The following is a 16,614-nucleotide window of genomic DNA, read 5'->3' as shown; positions in this document are numbered from 1 at the left end:
GACCCCAGAGAAATAGCTAACAAGGAGGTGATTGTCAAGATATGAATATTGGCAAAATAAGGTAGGCATTCCCACCTGAGGGACTAGTGAGTTTTAATAAATCTGCCACAGTTGGGATCCAAGGGATAGGTTCCACAACTCACACAACAGACAAGCCCTCTTCCCCCCAAGATTTGTAAGAGTAGCCATGATGTATTTGGTTGTGACTCTGACAAAGGTGTCTGCTCTACTAAATGAAAAAGGCACCAGACTAAAGTCAGAGCATCAGTTGTGTCACTATTGTAGTTCCAGGTTGAGTTGACAGTTCCTCAGACCCCTTTCCCTTTGTGGCAAGCCCCTCCAACTTTAAGGAGACTCTTTATTTACAAGATCTCTTGATGGGGTTGGAGGTATGGCTCAGTGGTAGTGTGCTTGCCTAGCTTGCCCAAGGCCCTGCGTTCCATCCCCAGCACCACAATAGACAATTAAAATTATCTTTGATCCTTGATATTCTGCATTCTCTATGTTATTGAACTTTGTTAGTTCATCTCCTCCTTACACACACACACACACACACACCAGCCCCTGAAAAGTTGGAAAACCCTTTATAATATCTCTAGGTATCTTCTAGGCTCTTTTACAAATGCTCAGTTTTATCAAATATGGCTAATAAATAATTTCCTGTTCTCCCCATAAGATTACAAAGGAAGGAGGGGCTAGATAAATAAGCCATATCTCTGGGGAGGATATTTGCCTGAGGATAGGATGTGATTCCCATGCAGAAGTGCTTATGTAATGATCAGTCAGTCCAAATATATGAAATGTTTCCAATGCCTTCTAGAATTCCAGAGTAGAAAGGGAACTAAGATAGCCCTCTGCCTCTAGGTAGTTAAATTATCTCACTTAAATAAGAATAGAGAATCATTGAGTGTTCCTTCAGGTATCAACAGACAGGACTCAATACCTTTGCTCAGACACTATTCTCTTTGTGCTTTATGGCCTTGATAAGGATCAAGAATGAGGCAAAGAATAGTCATGGGTAATGTTAGGAAGAACTGAAATAAAGGAAGGGAGCAAACAGAAGTAACAAGGAGCTGGTGGCAGAAAAAGCTTTCACGAAGCTGCTAAGGAAGTTTAGCTACACTGCACAAGACATCTAAGTAAGCTAAGTGTAGTTCCCAAGCTCTCTATAGATGGTTATGTCTGTTCTATAACCACTTTGGCTCTCACATTCACCCCATCCTTTCCATTTCCACTGACAGCATCATATTTACACTCACTCAGCAAGGGTATGCAGTGAGAATCCACTCTTTGCCAGATACTGAGAATACAAAGATTAATGAGACATTGGTACTCTCACTTGGAAGATGTGAGAGTTGGCGGACTAGTGAGGAAGACAAGTCCCAGTGATAGGCACTCACAATACATTTGGTAGAGGCAAGAGGCCACCATCTTCTCTTACATCAACTGAGGCTGCAGCCTCCTAACAGTTCTCCCTGCCCCATGTCACCCCTTCCATGAGTCATTGCCACCAAAACACTGCTCAGATAATCCTATCTTCCCCCTGAAAAGCTTTCCATGCCTCTCCATTGTCTACTAATTATATGCTTACCTCCAAAGCCAGTATGCCAGTTCCCCCAAGCTCTGTCCCAGCATGCCTCTCCTTCTAGAATTCTAGAGTAGAAAGGGAACTAAGGCACCATAGGGTCTAGCTCCCTGCCTCTAGGTAGACACACCTCTTACCACCGTTCAGGTGGACCTTGTGCTCCACCCACCTGTATGCTTTCCACAATCTTGCCTGTTTTCCATGCCTTCCTTCATTCTTTCATCTCTACCTACCTTCCAGGATTCAAACCCTACCCTCTTCTGCTCTTCCTCCTCCTTTTCTGCTCACCAAGTTGGAAATGACCTCTGCCTCTTCTGAGCATCTACAGTTCTTTCTTTACATAAGTACTTGGAAATATTATTCCGTTAAAAGTTATTTGTGTGTTTATTTTACCTGCCCTACTAGACTCTGAATTTCATTCAATACTATATCCCCAGTTCCTAGCATGAGACTCTCATATTTAAAGAATGAAAGACAAATGAAGACAAAATGGCATTATGGACTTGGAAGTGAATCATAGGAAGTCATATGAAATTCTTGATGAGGAAAGAGAATCTGGTATTTCTTTAAAAAAGCTTATTAGGTTGGTCAGTTTTCTGACATGAAAATGTAAAGAGGATCTAACACCTTTGTATTTCCTTTAAAAAATAAGTAGTGGATTTTACTTTTATAATTTGCAATATTTTCTTATAAGCAAAGGTGGAGGAGCATCTAGTTTCTACTCTGCATAGTTTAGCTCTGTGTTAAATAGTCATCAAGGGAAAGAGCAAGCTATTGTTTCTGAGAAAATATGAAACCAAATATACTTTAATAATATATAAATATAATTTTCCTAACTAAACTATATGCTCCTCAAGGACAAGAATGAATTCTCAATTTCCTGTACAAATGTTTTCTTTGCTCCATTGGGACGTAAACACGTGCACATGAACACGTAAGATTTGCATGCCTGGCTAGGCAAATGTTGCACCCTGCCAGGTGGAAGGAGGGGGTTGCTCCCATGTTGTAGCCTGAGGGGATCCATTGGAGCATATTGCCTTGTGCTTTACACCAAAGGATGCAGGCACCAAAGGGAAACACACAACATGAGAGATTTTGATTAAACTTGTTTCTTTGACATTCAGTCTGGAAAGATGCATTCCCCTGTGATGGTGGGGGACTCGAGCAAGCCATAGGAAATCAAAGGCTCCCTTTCTTTCTCATCTACTTTGAGCAATTTTCCAAAGTTGTGGGAATTATCCACTGATGTATACGTCTGCCTGTCACTCTTCCTTTGGAAATGACCCCACAGAACAGAAGTGGGACTATATGTTTTGATCCAGGGCCATATAAATGATTGAGCACATGAGAGATGCCAGACTGCAGACACCATCAAATGTGACTGGTTTGACTGTAACTAGCCAAATTTGGGGTGCATGAGTGTGTTGGGGTGGTGTGCTTTGTTTATGATAGAGTGACAGCCAAACATACACTCTGAAATAAGGATGCCTATGTAGCCACAGAAAGGAAACGAGGCAATAAAACTTTTCAACCTTTTAGGTACTCGGCAACTGTACAGGCCTGTAGGAAATGATACCTTATTCCCCAAACATTGACTCTTTCACCAGAAAAGCAGCATCCTCCCCAGTGGTCTTAACTCAATAATGATAGTCTTGTCTAAGACTCTTTAGCTGCCTTCTCCAAATGTACAACAGTCAGTTGGAAAGTAGGAATGAGAACAGAATATGTGGGAACATGTCTGTAATATTGGGAATAAGCCTTGAAACTAAAATATATCTCAGACAAAGAGTACCAGTAACTTGACTTAAAAGTTGGTGGTAGGTGTATTAGGAAACCAGATTTATACACAGGTCTTTACTAATGCTCACTGGGACTTTTGACCCTTGTTCCTCTGCTCAGTGAATGGCCTTGTCATCTTGCTCTCAGGAGTAAACACAACCATTGATCTCTCTTTTGCATGAAATGTTGATTTAAAACAAAGGGAGAGCTAGGAGTATAGGTCAGTGGCTGTGTGCTTGCCTAGAACATGTGAGGCGCTGGGTTCTGTTCCCAGCACCTCAAATCAACAAATGTTTCTTTTTGTTTTTTAATAAAATAAGGCAAGGAACTGTGTGAGAAAGAAGGAAACTAACCCCAAGCTCCAAAGCCTGTTGACAACCTGTATCCATAGCACCCTAAGCCAGATTTTGTGGAAGCGTGGTAAAGAGCCACATTGACCAAGGGTTGAGGAAACCCCTTGGACATCAGGAAAGGGAAACAAATGAGGGACAGTTGCAGGTGCTGAGTGAACAGAGAGGAGCTGCCTGCATTATACAGACTCCCTTGTGAGGAAGACATAAGGCAGCTGCCTTCTATTTGCTAGCTAAAAACTCCTCCCTGCAGGGAAAAGCAGGTTGATATCTTGGGAGAATAAAGGCCGGACATTGTTTTCCTCCCCTGGAAGGAACACCAGGCAGAAAAGGTTGGAGCAGGACAGGATTTGCAAGCTTTTCTGTGCTCCTTTCTCATCAGGGGCCTGCTTCTTAGCCACAGAGCCCCAAAGCAAGCCAGGAGCAAACAGGCTAGGAATAGGAAGTATTTTGCCATTAACCCTAGGCACAAATAGCACCACTTGGCTTTTTTTTTTTTTTAATAATGAATCCTTAAGTGCATAGAAGCAACACACAACCATTTTGACCAAAATCCTTTTAAAGAAAGGAGACAACCAATTAAACAACTAACATTTGGTATATCCGTGATGACAAATGACCAGTTTGGTTAATTTTTTTCCTTTACATGACTTTTAATTGATAGCCTGTGTGCATACCATACAAACACAATAAAGCATTGCCCATAGCCCCAAGTTCAGTTCTGTCCTACAAATTATGGGCTAGCCCCCTTTCCCAAGCCTACCACAGGCTGGTATAGGTTTTAAAATTTCAGCAACTACCCAGGCTGAGTCCTTTAAAACCAAGTGGATTAACACTGAATTACTATGGCTTTTTGCATAATTGTAGGGGGAAGGGATAGTAGAGCCAGACTACACCATTGTGTCAAGGCTGTATCCTGCTCACTTTGGGTAAAAAGAATATAATTGTTTAACATTTTAAAAGCAAATAAAAGTGCTTAAATATTTTGCAATTTGCAACTTGAAAAGAAAACAGTAATGGGTTTCCAAGTGCATGTCTTTACTTTTAATGAAGTGTTTATTTTTCATGGTTCTATTGGCAATAAAAGAACAGCTCCACATCAAAAGCCTTCAGGGAAGCAGTTTCCATTTGGAGGACAGTGAGATTGCCAATAATTCGGATCTTTTTTTCAAAAAAGTAAACTCACTAGGCTATATTCCTAGATATGGGGTATTGCTTATTATCCGAGGTAATTATTATTTTTTGTCTCTTACTCATATAGGCAAATTACAAAACATTATACACCATACTCCAAAAAGATAAAAAGAATGTGACACCAAGATCAGGGGGTTCCAGAATGTTTTAATGAACATGTTTCCATTATCCTCTGTGCTTGTTCATTTTGTTGGAAGAATGATTCATTCATTTCAAATTTGGCAACTTAAATAGCAGCAAATTATAATTTTCTCATCACAATGCAAAGGCAGTTTATTGGCCTGCTCAGGCTTTGCGGGCCCTTTTTTTGTGCCTTCTTTTCCTTTGACAATGGCACCCTCTGCTGGTTTTTGTAATCCATCACATCTAATGGGATCGACCCAAATTGCAAACGGAGGCCTCCTTGCAACATTACACACAACAGGACATGATTCATAAATCAGTTTTCCACCCTGGTGATTCATTACCAGATATATTTTTTTCTGTAAAACAGCACAGCTCAAGGAAGTCATCAGGAATTCAGAAGCTGCAAAAAATACCTTCGTTTGATTAATCATCTCTCTGACCTTTTTCTTCTTATTGAACAAGGTTAATAATACTTGTTATCACTCAAAGTTAAACTGTATTAGCTGCCAAGTGATTTTTACTTTGCAAAGGCCTGTTATCACTGCCAAGAGGTTTCAGAGTTGGGATTGGTTATATTCCTCAGGTATGACCCCGAGGGACATTTGACCAATGCAACATTTCCTACTGGAGAAGTCAGCAGCTTCCACAGTGACCTGGAGAAGCTGACAAAAGTGGAGCTAGATACTTCCAATCGTGAGAATGTCCTCATGTCAACCAACCTGACAGCAACTAGTACCATATATATTTTAAAACAAGGTAAGAATGTTTACAATTTCACCTGACTGTAACAGCACCTATCTCTGTGTACCCTCAAACCTATGCATGCCATTAATCAATACAATTCACCTTTGACTGAGAAGATGGAGTCTTCTCCCTATTTTTCAGCTAAGACCCAGACAAATTCACACCTTTCACAATTTCACATATCAACTTTGGATCACATCTCTGAGGGATTAATGAGGCAAAATCCCTGCCAAGTCTACTCTTTCATCAAGTCAGTTCCCAACGCCCAGCTGTTTGTAAAGCTCTTTTAGGGTCTGACTAGGTTACATGAAAGTAATGGAGTCTTATTACTGAACTTAACATTCTAGATCAACATTGACATGGGTGAATAAAAAGGAAAAAATTAGGATACACACCAGGGAAAAATATAAGTGAAATGAGAATTAAAAAGTCATTCTATGCAAAGAGAAGAAAGAATGAAAGAAAAATGAAGTAAGGATAATTTGGAAGGAATGTCCTGGAAGCTAAAGGGGAAGTGGACAAAGAGAAAGTGCTTTCCCCCTTCCCAGTCATGCAGGACTCATTCTGTTGTGGGGCCAGATGCTCTAAGAAAAACAATATCGACTTTTATCAGTGTTAATATTTTGTGGGGTACAGCAACTGTGATGGTGTTCCAGGTGGTAAGAATGCTAAATTGAACTTCATACTCTTCTCATTCTAGCTCCCAGCATATCAAACTGAGGTGGCTGATCCAACAAGTCAGGGACTTTATAAAGCAATGTTTTAAAAATGAAATAAAAAATAAACACAAACCAGCCTGTGGTGTTAGATAGCAGTCTTTGATCCTAGAAACAAGATACCCCAGCTGTGAAAATAACAAGACCCAAATGGACAGAAAGCACATCTACCTGTCAGAGAGGTGGTCTGCCTGGAAGGCACTTAGCTCCTCAGCACCCTACCTGCCCATCCCTTCCAGAATGTGCTTCCTAAAGCTAAACATGTCTCTGTCTGGCTTCCTGCTCTTCCTTTTCTTTATCCTCATCTTCCTTTTCTCTACTGTCTACAGAAAATACTCAAAGTACCTATCGAGTGAGTCCAGATGGTTCTCTACGTGTAACTTTTGCCAGTGGGATGGAAATCAGCCTCAGCTCAGAGCCCCATATCCTGGCTGGGGCTGTCAATCCCACCCTGGGCAAATGCAACATCTCATTGCCTGGAGAGCACAATGCAAACCTCATCGAGTGGCGGCAGAGGAAGGAGCAAAGCAAAGGCAACATTTCAGCTTTTGAAAGGAGGTTGAGGGTAAGGCTTGACCTTCTCAAACTGTATGGGTTTCTTTAGAAACTGCAGAGCCTTCCTGATTGGGAGTCCCATTTCTCCATATCTTTTCTAGGTGACTGACTAGCTTATATGATATACTAATTCAAGAGAGGGTGCTAATGGCTGATAATGGTTCAGTATCCTTAAATGAGCATTCTAATGGGAGCTTTCTTTGTCATTAGCCAGCTAAAGTGCTCTAATAGTAGGAATTTCAAGCACCAGGAAAGTCTGGCTGGAGAAATATGTTTAGTCAGGAGACCCTCCAGTACCCATCCCAGCATGCCCTGGAGATGCTTATCAGGTCCTACAGGTTGACCCAGGTCCCTGCTTTTGGGTAGTTATTGGAAAGACCAGGTAGGTACGCACAGAAGGATGAGAGATATAAGGCAAGATAGGAGGAAATTGTATACTATCTCATTGCCATGAATACATATTCAGGACCAGATGGGAAAAAAACAAAAAACAAAAACCTAGGACTGAGATCAGGCTGAAGCACTCAGAGAGAGCTGCCTGAAGGAAATTAAAGATTTGGGAGTTTTCAAGTTCTAACCTGGCACAATTCACTACAGTAACCAGAGATCTGTGTCAAAATTGCTTTTCTGCAGCACATGAAGCCTATAAACACCACAGCACTGTCTACCTTTCCCTTCTTCAATACTAACCGATGTTAGGATGGTGTGACCAACTTTCCAAATATAGTAACATTCAGTATCAGCCCCTATGGCAACTGCCAGCCTGCAGGAAAGACTCAATCACTATTGAGGCCAGACCTGCAATGAGCAACCTGTGTCACATCTAGGATACTAGAAATGCTTGCACTTTCTTCATTCATGATAAAAACTTAGTAACCTTAAGGCTGTAGAAATGCAACTGCCAAGCAATGATCCAATTCTAGGGAGAAGCAGTCAAAACAGTCATATGGTTTGATATGGACAAAAGAATCTGCAACTGAGCTCACTTTTCTTTCAGCTCTGTTGGTGACACAGAGACACAGATGTCAGTGGGTGTTTTTTATAATAGCTGCTGAAGTTGTAATTTGTAAGTTTTGATTCTATTGACCAGTCTCTAACAGAGCATTTACCAGATATGCCACTGAATTGAGAGTTGAAACCAGTCCAAATAGTCAAACCTGTATGTGTGTGGTGTGTGTGTGTATGTGTGTGTGTGTGTGTTTCATTAAGGGTTTCCATCAAAGTTCTTCAAGAATTGAGATCTCCTGGACACAAAAGCTCGGATGGGAAAGTTAGATGACATGGCCTTCATACTGGTTTTTAAATTATTTTATGTTTTTTACCTGTGAAATTAAAAAGGTAGTACTAGAGAAAAGTAAGAATTATCTACAAATGGCTTTTCAACCTCATGGATTGCACAGAAAGATTGCAAGAAATAAGTGATCTCTTAGTGCTTCCCCTAGTGTATGGCCTCGGTAAAGCATTACAAACCAAATCATATGCTAAGTGACCTTGGGATTTTCAGTTCTTTAGGACAACCACCCTGTACTATGTGACCTTGGGATTTTCCATTTTCTAGGATAACTCACCCTGTGTTCTCCCCTCCATATGCACAATGAAGAAAAACTGTAAACTTATGTATTGCCTATATCCAAAATCGTTCTTTTTTCCCTGCATAGATTTTATTTTTTATTTGTTCTTATTTAGATATACATGACAGTAGAGTATATTTTGACATATCATACATACAATGTTGAGAAGCCAATGGCCATAAAACATTCCAGAGCTCTTGGTGTCGAGGAGTGAAGTGTTTAGTTTCATACTAATTATAATTTGACCCATTTCACATCTTATTGTAGAGTTGAACAGATTTGTGAACTGGATTATAAAAGCAACAAATTCAAGGCCTCCTACTCTGTATGACCTCTAGGGTACTCCTTAAGGTCTTCAAATTGAAGAATTGGAGCTTCTTATTGACTAGGTGATGTTACTGTGCATTTCCCTAGACATCTAATAACAATAACAATACTTTACACATATTTAGTGCATTAGAATTAACAAAATGCTGTCACAGCCAGAATTTCATTTGATCCCTACATACATCAATTTTTATTCCCAATTTATAGATAAGGAGACTGAGGCCCAGAGAGGTTAAGTGATTTGCCCAAAGTTAAACAGCTATTAAAGGGTCACAGCCAGAGCAAAATGCAGGTCTTCACCTAGTGCAGCATCTTTCCACTGCATCATGCTTGGCTGCCTTGTTCCTTCCAATAATTAATCTATAAATCATTGCCCCACTCAGTACAGCCACCTTGGCAGGGCCTGACTCCTCATTTCAATACTGACAAAGAGACAAATAATCGACTCTAATGTACTGGCAATTGTGTGTGGTATAGGGCATCTGGCTGGCCTCCAGGCAGAGAAAGCATGAAGGAGACAAAAGGAGGAAGCAGGCTGTTTAACTTAGTTCTTACCTGCCCTCCCCCTTTATGGGAATTTTTCTTTATGCTGCCACTTCAGTTTCCCCATATTAGGCATATATCCAATTTAATGGAATGAATATGCTCCCAAAAGATAGGCATGGATCCATTTTGACAAAGCAAATTCTCTTTTCCCACTGATCACATTATTTCAGAGGAGATGGTCCTTCCCTTTACAAGGGACAAGCTGATGATAACTTTCTCTTTTCATGAACCAAATATGCAATGACCCCATTTTTAAGTATACCTGTAAAGAATAAGCTTCTCTGATGCCCTCAAGTACCTGGATACCTCAACTGAATCATACATTTCTCCTGCTGAAGTTTCCACTCCAGAGCATGGACAGATCAGGCTCACCAAAGCCTTTGGGACAGAATTTCAGGTAGATAGTCACACAATATATAAAGCCCTGCTGTACTATGGGAAATGTAGCTCCTCTGAAAACCCACACAAAGGTGTGGTTGTAATCTATAAATGTGTTTAGGCAGCAGGTCATAAAGCACTAATTGTTCAGGCACAAAGTGACAGGTTCATTTAAAGGCCCATTTGGTAAGATGATGGGCATCATATGTTACAAAAAGCTACCAATCATACCTACACTAGACCTTCTAGCTGGAAAGAAAAAAATCATAAAATGATAGACCCCTCCTTGTAGATAAAGCAATATGAGTTGTTTTTCTCCAATGATCAGTGATTTTTTTCTTCACACAAAGTCAGGATCGCCTTCCAAGTGAGGGAAGCAAACTATTGGGAAATGTGATATCCTGCACAGCCTGAGCAGGCAAGGGATTTGTTACCTCTGGGCCATCCTTCACCAGCACCATTAAGGGAAATAAATCACATTAACATCCTGAAATTTCATTTATTTAAAAAATCCATTTCCCCCAACCTGAGTTGTGTTTGAATCATCTTCCTTGCAAAGTATTTTTGCATCCAACCCATGTATCTTCTCATCTGCTGCATCAATCTGTCCCCATAAATACATTTCCCTGGACAATAGAGAAATTAGAGTGCAGATAACAATAGAGGCAATTGTAAAAGAATTGGACATTCACCAAAGGCAAACTGGTTTAGGAACTACAACCAGATTGCACCTTGCTGTGTCTGTGGATAATAATGTTGTCATATGAGACTTATCCCAGCATTGAATCCCAGTGTTCTTTATAAGATTTTGCAGTCTGAATTGTAACGCTACAGCAAAACCCCAGAACTTCAGCCTACTTTAGCTTTCAAAAATGGAAAAAGCTTAGCACTTAAAACGAAAGTCATAAAATCAAGGACCATGATTATTGTATTTACAGGCAAAATGAAGCAAAGACTAAAATTCACAACTGATTTTTCCTCCACTAAAAGATAACTGAAAATGACACAGGAGATACACACACACACACACACACATTTTTTTAGTTGCTTATGGACCTTTTATCTTATTTATTTTTATGTGGAGCTGAGAATCGAACCAACTGCCTCACATAGTACAAGGCAAGTGCTCTATCACTGAGCCACAACGCCAGCCCAACACAGGTTACTATTTAAATGCACATGTGAATGTTCATATATAAGCTGAGCTCTGAAAGGGAAAATAAGCCCAGTTGAAACACAGGGTCCCATACTGAAAAATGATGGGGAATTGGGAGGTAGCTAAGAGGGTTCTAGCTTCTTCTTTGGTTCTCAGAGATCACCTTTGCCGACAGGATGCTCAGCTACAGGGTTCTCCAAGCTGGAGTTCTCACTTCCTACTATTATAACTTCTCTCTCTTCAAGCTTAGTGAAGGCACTTGTTTTGTGATAATTTATATTAGGATCTGCTTAGGGATAGATTAATACATTTTAAAAATGCATCTGTAATTTTCAGTCCCAAATAACAGTACTTCTAGCCTTAATGGGTCATCTGGAGACAAAAGATTTCAGGCATCAAAACTACTAAGCAATATTTTGGTTTTGGGTCAGGGGATTTTGGGGGAACTTCAAATCATAAAAAGTACTATTATTTTAATCTTGGGTGAACCCTTCTAATGTAACTAGAAAGAATTATTTCACATACAGTTTCACCTATATGTAAGCATTAATATTTGATATAATTTTTAAATGTGTTTATGGTTACACAGGTGAATTAATCAATAGTAAACTATTTAAATAAGAGAAAATTGATATAGTGCAAAAAAGTGTCCTAGTTCAATGATCTTATCAAATTCAGGTGAGAAGAATGGGCATGTATTTGAGAAAGAACTGGCATGCCCATAATTTTGTCATTTTCCCATCTATAAAATGAGAGGTATGGATTGTACAGTCTCTTATAACAGCAACTAACATTCCTTCAGATATTCCTTCTTTGTATTGGTGGTGGTAACTCATTTACTACTCAGCAATTTATTAAATGGGTCTTTAAATTACCATTCCCATTTAACAGATGAAGAAACTGAAGCACAGAGAGGTCACACAGTTTACTTGTGGTGATTACAAGAGTGAAACCCAGGCAGTCTGGACCAATAACTTTGAGCCAACTAAGATCCCTTTTAGCACTAAGATTTTGTGGGCTGGCAAGGTGGGGAAGTATTTTGAGAGTAATATAGGAAAAAAAAAAGAAAGAAAAGGGAAATTTCAAGTAAAATATTAGAGGCTGATTAACTAACACTGAATATATGCTTTGTGCATTTGTAGGCACCTCTGTGAAATAAAAGCAGGCCTAACTAAGATTTTGATTGTCAAACAAAAGATATCAATAAAAAATAAAATCTGTGGAATTAATGTACTAATTAATTTTTAAATCCAGTACTAATCACCTTAAAACTAGTGGGAATAAAGCCTGCTACTTTAAAATCAGCTGTGACTTTTCTATCCATTTGTATAACTTCATGAAAATTAAATGCAATGCATCTTCCAAATTCTGATGTGGCTATTTAGTCCATCTCACTTATTCACTTTCTGACTTCTTCAGCAAAAATTTAGACAGGTAACTCAGTTGTGTTGTGAGCAAATGTTAGACAGTGTCCTTGAAAATCAGCCTTTTCCTTTTATAAAGGAAAGAAAATCAGCTGCCATGCTTATAGTTCAGAATTCTCTCTCTCTCTCTCTCTCTCTCTCTCTCTCTCTCTCTCTCTCTCTCTCTGTGTGTGTGTGTGTGTGTGTGTGTGTTGGACTGAAGCATGGTGAATTTCCCTTTGTGAAGGCCAAAACAGCAATTGCCTATATATCAACCAAATATATGATCTAAAACCACCTAATAAAATGTTACAAGTAGTATATTCAATTCAACTAACCAAATGAGTCTCAAACTAGAAGAGTTGAGGAGCTTTCTCTGGAGCCATTAGAACACAAAATCCTAAAAAGAGAAGGAATAGGAAGCAAAGAATACATGCTTTGGAGCTTTCCTCTACTCACCCTTCACAGGCACTTTTGCTTCTGCTGTCAGTGCTATGCAGAGTTTTCCAGAACACATTCTTTCCTCTTTCCTCTTTCCTCTTTGATGCAAATACAAAAATCAAACCCTTCTTCTCCTTAGTATAGCTGATTAAAAAATTTTAAGGGAAACCAAAGGAAAAACTGCAGCATAGAAACATATTCCCCTGTTTAAAAAAAAAAAAAAAAGTACCGTCCAGCTTTCTTACCACAACATAACAGCTCATCAGTTGCCAAACTCAGAGATCATGCTCAACATGTAGCAGTCTGAAGAGAGCCTTGTAACTTGGGCTGTTGCCTAATTTTAATCCTTCCCCTTCTCCTCCCCACCCCCACCTCTCTCCCCACTCCCAGCTTTTTACAGGGAAGGATTGATGTAGAATGTTTGGAGAAAGAGTGAAGATAAGGCTTGTTCACCTATGCTTAGGTCAAGGGCTATTGTCTTTCAGAAAAGTGAGCACATACATGAATATGAAGCTTTCCCAGCGTTGCCCACGATGCCAGAAGTCAGCAGCAGTCAGCCCAGTTCTGATTGCTGCCGTGGAGGCTAGTAGCACATAAGCACTCCAGAGGGAGGTTGGGAGGGCTCACCCGAGAAAAGCATTCACCTTCCCAGGCTTCTCACACAAGATTTCCACAGGAGACTTGGCAGGGGGTGGCTGGGAGCCTGTGGCATCTTTGATCCCCTCATCCCCTTTCAACTCTTGTTGAATTTTACATTAACTTCCAAACCTGACTTTGAAACTAGTGTTTCAGCAGCATCCGAATATCAGGGTGCATTATCTAGAAACAGAGGATCATGGTTGCAGAAGTCCTGACAAGCAGAAAAAGAACATCACACTGTCTTCCTCTGCTTGCATTCTAGTGGATTTTCAACAGTGATCCCTGCTTGTGTAGCAGTAATGACTTTATTAAGAAATGTGTTCTTGAGTAGTAAACTTAATCTATCAGACAAATAAAACCACAAATTTAGTTGAACTGGAAATCACTTGTTACTTTGGCTCTTTAACTATCATTATAACATAAATTGTAACAGTTACAACCGTCTCCAGGAGTACATGGATATTTTACAGCTATTGTAAATGAACGGCATTACAGTTGGAGATATGTGGCTATAAAACCACAGGAAAGGTAGTTGAAGAAAGAACACCTGGTTTCCTAAAGGCTTCCAAGTGCTGCGTATCAAAAGACAGGAAATATGTGCTTCTCTATCACCTTTTAGGTGATCACAGCAGGTTACTATATATTTATGCAGTCTATGTATTTATGACACTGCATGCATTTGCTCCAGATGGTTTAAATAGTCATGATTCCTGATCTGAGGCTCTATTTACTGAATTAAATCTACCCCTAAGACTAACAGCACTTTCCTCAAATAATTTGAGTATCTTACCCCTAATCTTTAGATGGAATTCATGGCATTTAACATTTGATAGGTGCTTATTTTGCAGAAGTTCAAAACTAGAAAAAAAAAACTGGGGCACAACCCTATGGAGTAATGGGCAAATGTCATGAGCAGACAATTCATGGAAGACATGTATATGGCCAATAAAGGGACTCAATCTCACTAGTAATAAAATTAATGCAAATTTTAAAAAACAGGAACTCTAATTTCCAATTGTGGTAACATGAATATATAAATGTTTATTATATTATAAAATATTATGCAGCCATTAAAAGTCATATTTTACTTGATAACATAAAAAATGCTAAAGTTAAAATATTGGCTGAAAAAAATAAGGCACAAAACTTTTAGTATAGCCCTAGTCGTGTATTTTAAATGTCTGGACAAAGATTATGCAAAAAAGTAAGATAAATGGAATGAAATGCAGCCCAGTATTAACAATAATTCTCATTGGAAGGTGAGATTGCATTGAGGCTAGATTACAAATTACCATAGCCATCATCATTATCTTCATCATCATCATCATCATCATCTTCAGATTTTCTTTTCAATGCATTTGATGATTCATTCGCAGTGTTTGGTGATGATACCATATTAGTGGTAATAAGAATGTTTCTGGATGATCCAATTAATGATTGATTAATAAGAACATTCTGACAGCTAATGTTGCGGAAACTGATGCTTTTGTGGCAAGGGACTGTGAAGCAGGCATCTCTACTGTAAAATTTTGCTCTGTGAGAGACATCAGAGTCCCTACTTTAGTTGAAATAGACATGGTTTGTGGAGTTGGTGTAAGATGATATCAAAAATATTCATGAATGTGCTTATGTGAATTTTTCCAAGGACACAGTGTATACCTTTCAGATATGTAAAGGAATTCTTGACCACAAATGTTAAAAATTAACATTAAGTTTAGTTGACTAGCTAGTGGATCAGTTTAGTCTGACTATAATTAATATAGTGAAACCCTAGCACAGGTTCCCCCCCAACTCCTACCTCATTAACCAGAAATTTAACATTCTATTTAGGATTGTGCTGACAGTTCCCACAGATATAAATCTAATAAACTGAGCTTAAATCATGGATATGTGACACATGGGCCTATTCACAAGCTGTAATAAAATGAGAAAAGTAATCATTACATATTTTAAAAATAACAATTAGTAATGATATTTCACAGTTTACCAAGAACCTGTGTGATTCACTTATATCTTGACACAATTATGTGACATAAAGTGGTAATATCATTCCCATTTAACATATAGGAAAACTAAAGCCCTGAGAGAAGGAATGATGGGTACATTCATATAACTGGCAGCTCATCAACTATCTCCTGACTCCATTAACCATTACTTACACTTCTCAAAGTCTCTCCTTTTTTTTTTATTCTTGGCTTTGTTTCTGCCAAATATGCTTGACTTCCCTCCACTCAAATCAAAAGGTGTTCCTTCAAACTGTGTGAAGGGTACATGGTGACTCTACTATTTCACAACTGTTTATAAGTCAGATTGTTGCAAAATAAAAAGTTATGATAAAACAAAAAAGCACTAAAAGTAAAAATTAATGAAACTAAAATAAAATGAATTGAATTGATTTTAGAAGCCCTCCCTTAGCCTCCTACCTACCCCTCCTTCAGAGATGTCTTTCCATAGAGCCTTCTTCAGCACACTGACCAGCAGGTACTAAACTCTCTTAATGACTAAAATCAAGAAGAGCAACTTTTTTCACATAGCATGATATTCTCCAGTTCTATCCACTTACCAGATAATGACATAATTTCATTCTTCTTTATGCCCAAGAACTTTTCTGTATAATTATAAAACACCAATATTTTAAAAAAGGAGGAAAACCATTAAAGTAGAAAAAGGGGACCAAGGGAAGGAGGAGGAGAGGGATAGGGGAAGTACTAGGGAATTAAATGGAACAAACTATGTTATTTGAATATACGAACACATAACAATGAATCTCACTGTTGTGTATAATTATAATGCACCAATAAAAGCACAAAGAGAACAGCAACATTTTTCTGAAAGACAAAATAACTGTTTGAGTATTGTATTTTCTAAATGGTTGTGCTACAATCAGCTAGCTATAGCAGAAGGTACTGGTAGAATTACCAAACACTAACATGACTAGCTGAAAAATGGAAAAAAAATAGATCATTTGTCAGGTTGCTTTGAGACTTCATTAAAAGTCTTTTTGCTGAGTTTTAATGTTTTTTTTTTAACCAAGTTATTTAGTTACTTGGTCATCTCATGTAGACCTAGCGGAATTTCATCACAGGTGCCACTGAGTGCTGTCT

At 38.8% G+C, this 16,614-nt stretch overlaps 1 protein-coding gene across 3 annotated transcripts in view; it reads left to right on the top strand.

The window, feature by feature from the left end:
- The window catches only part of Tenm1 (teneurin transmembrane protein 1), a 556,402-nt gene that overhangs the window by 527,059 nt on the left and 12,729 nt on the right, over positions 1-16,614 (top strand). For all 3 annotated transcript variants that reach the window (XM_027931186.3, XM_027931196.3, XM_027931177.3), the window contains 2 exons: positions 5,618-5,790; positions 6,824-7,059. In XM_027931186.3, coding sequence (XP_027786987.1) covers positions 5,618-5,790; positions 6,824-7,059 — 409 coding nt within the window. The remainder of the gene's footprint in view (positions 1-5,617; positions 5,791-6,823; positions 7,060-16,614) is intronic.

The sequence above is a fragment of the Marmota flaviventris genome, chromosome X, assembly GCF_047511675.1.
Source record: "Marmota flaviventris isolate mMarFla1 chromosome X, mMarFla1.hap1, whole genome shotgun sequence".
Taxonomy (NCBI): Eukaryota; Metazoa; Chordata; class Mammalia; order Rodentia; family Sciuridae; genus Marmota; species Marmota flaviventris.
Note: the sequence above shows the minus strand (reverse complement) of the source record. Positions and strands in the feature narration are given on the sequence as shown.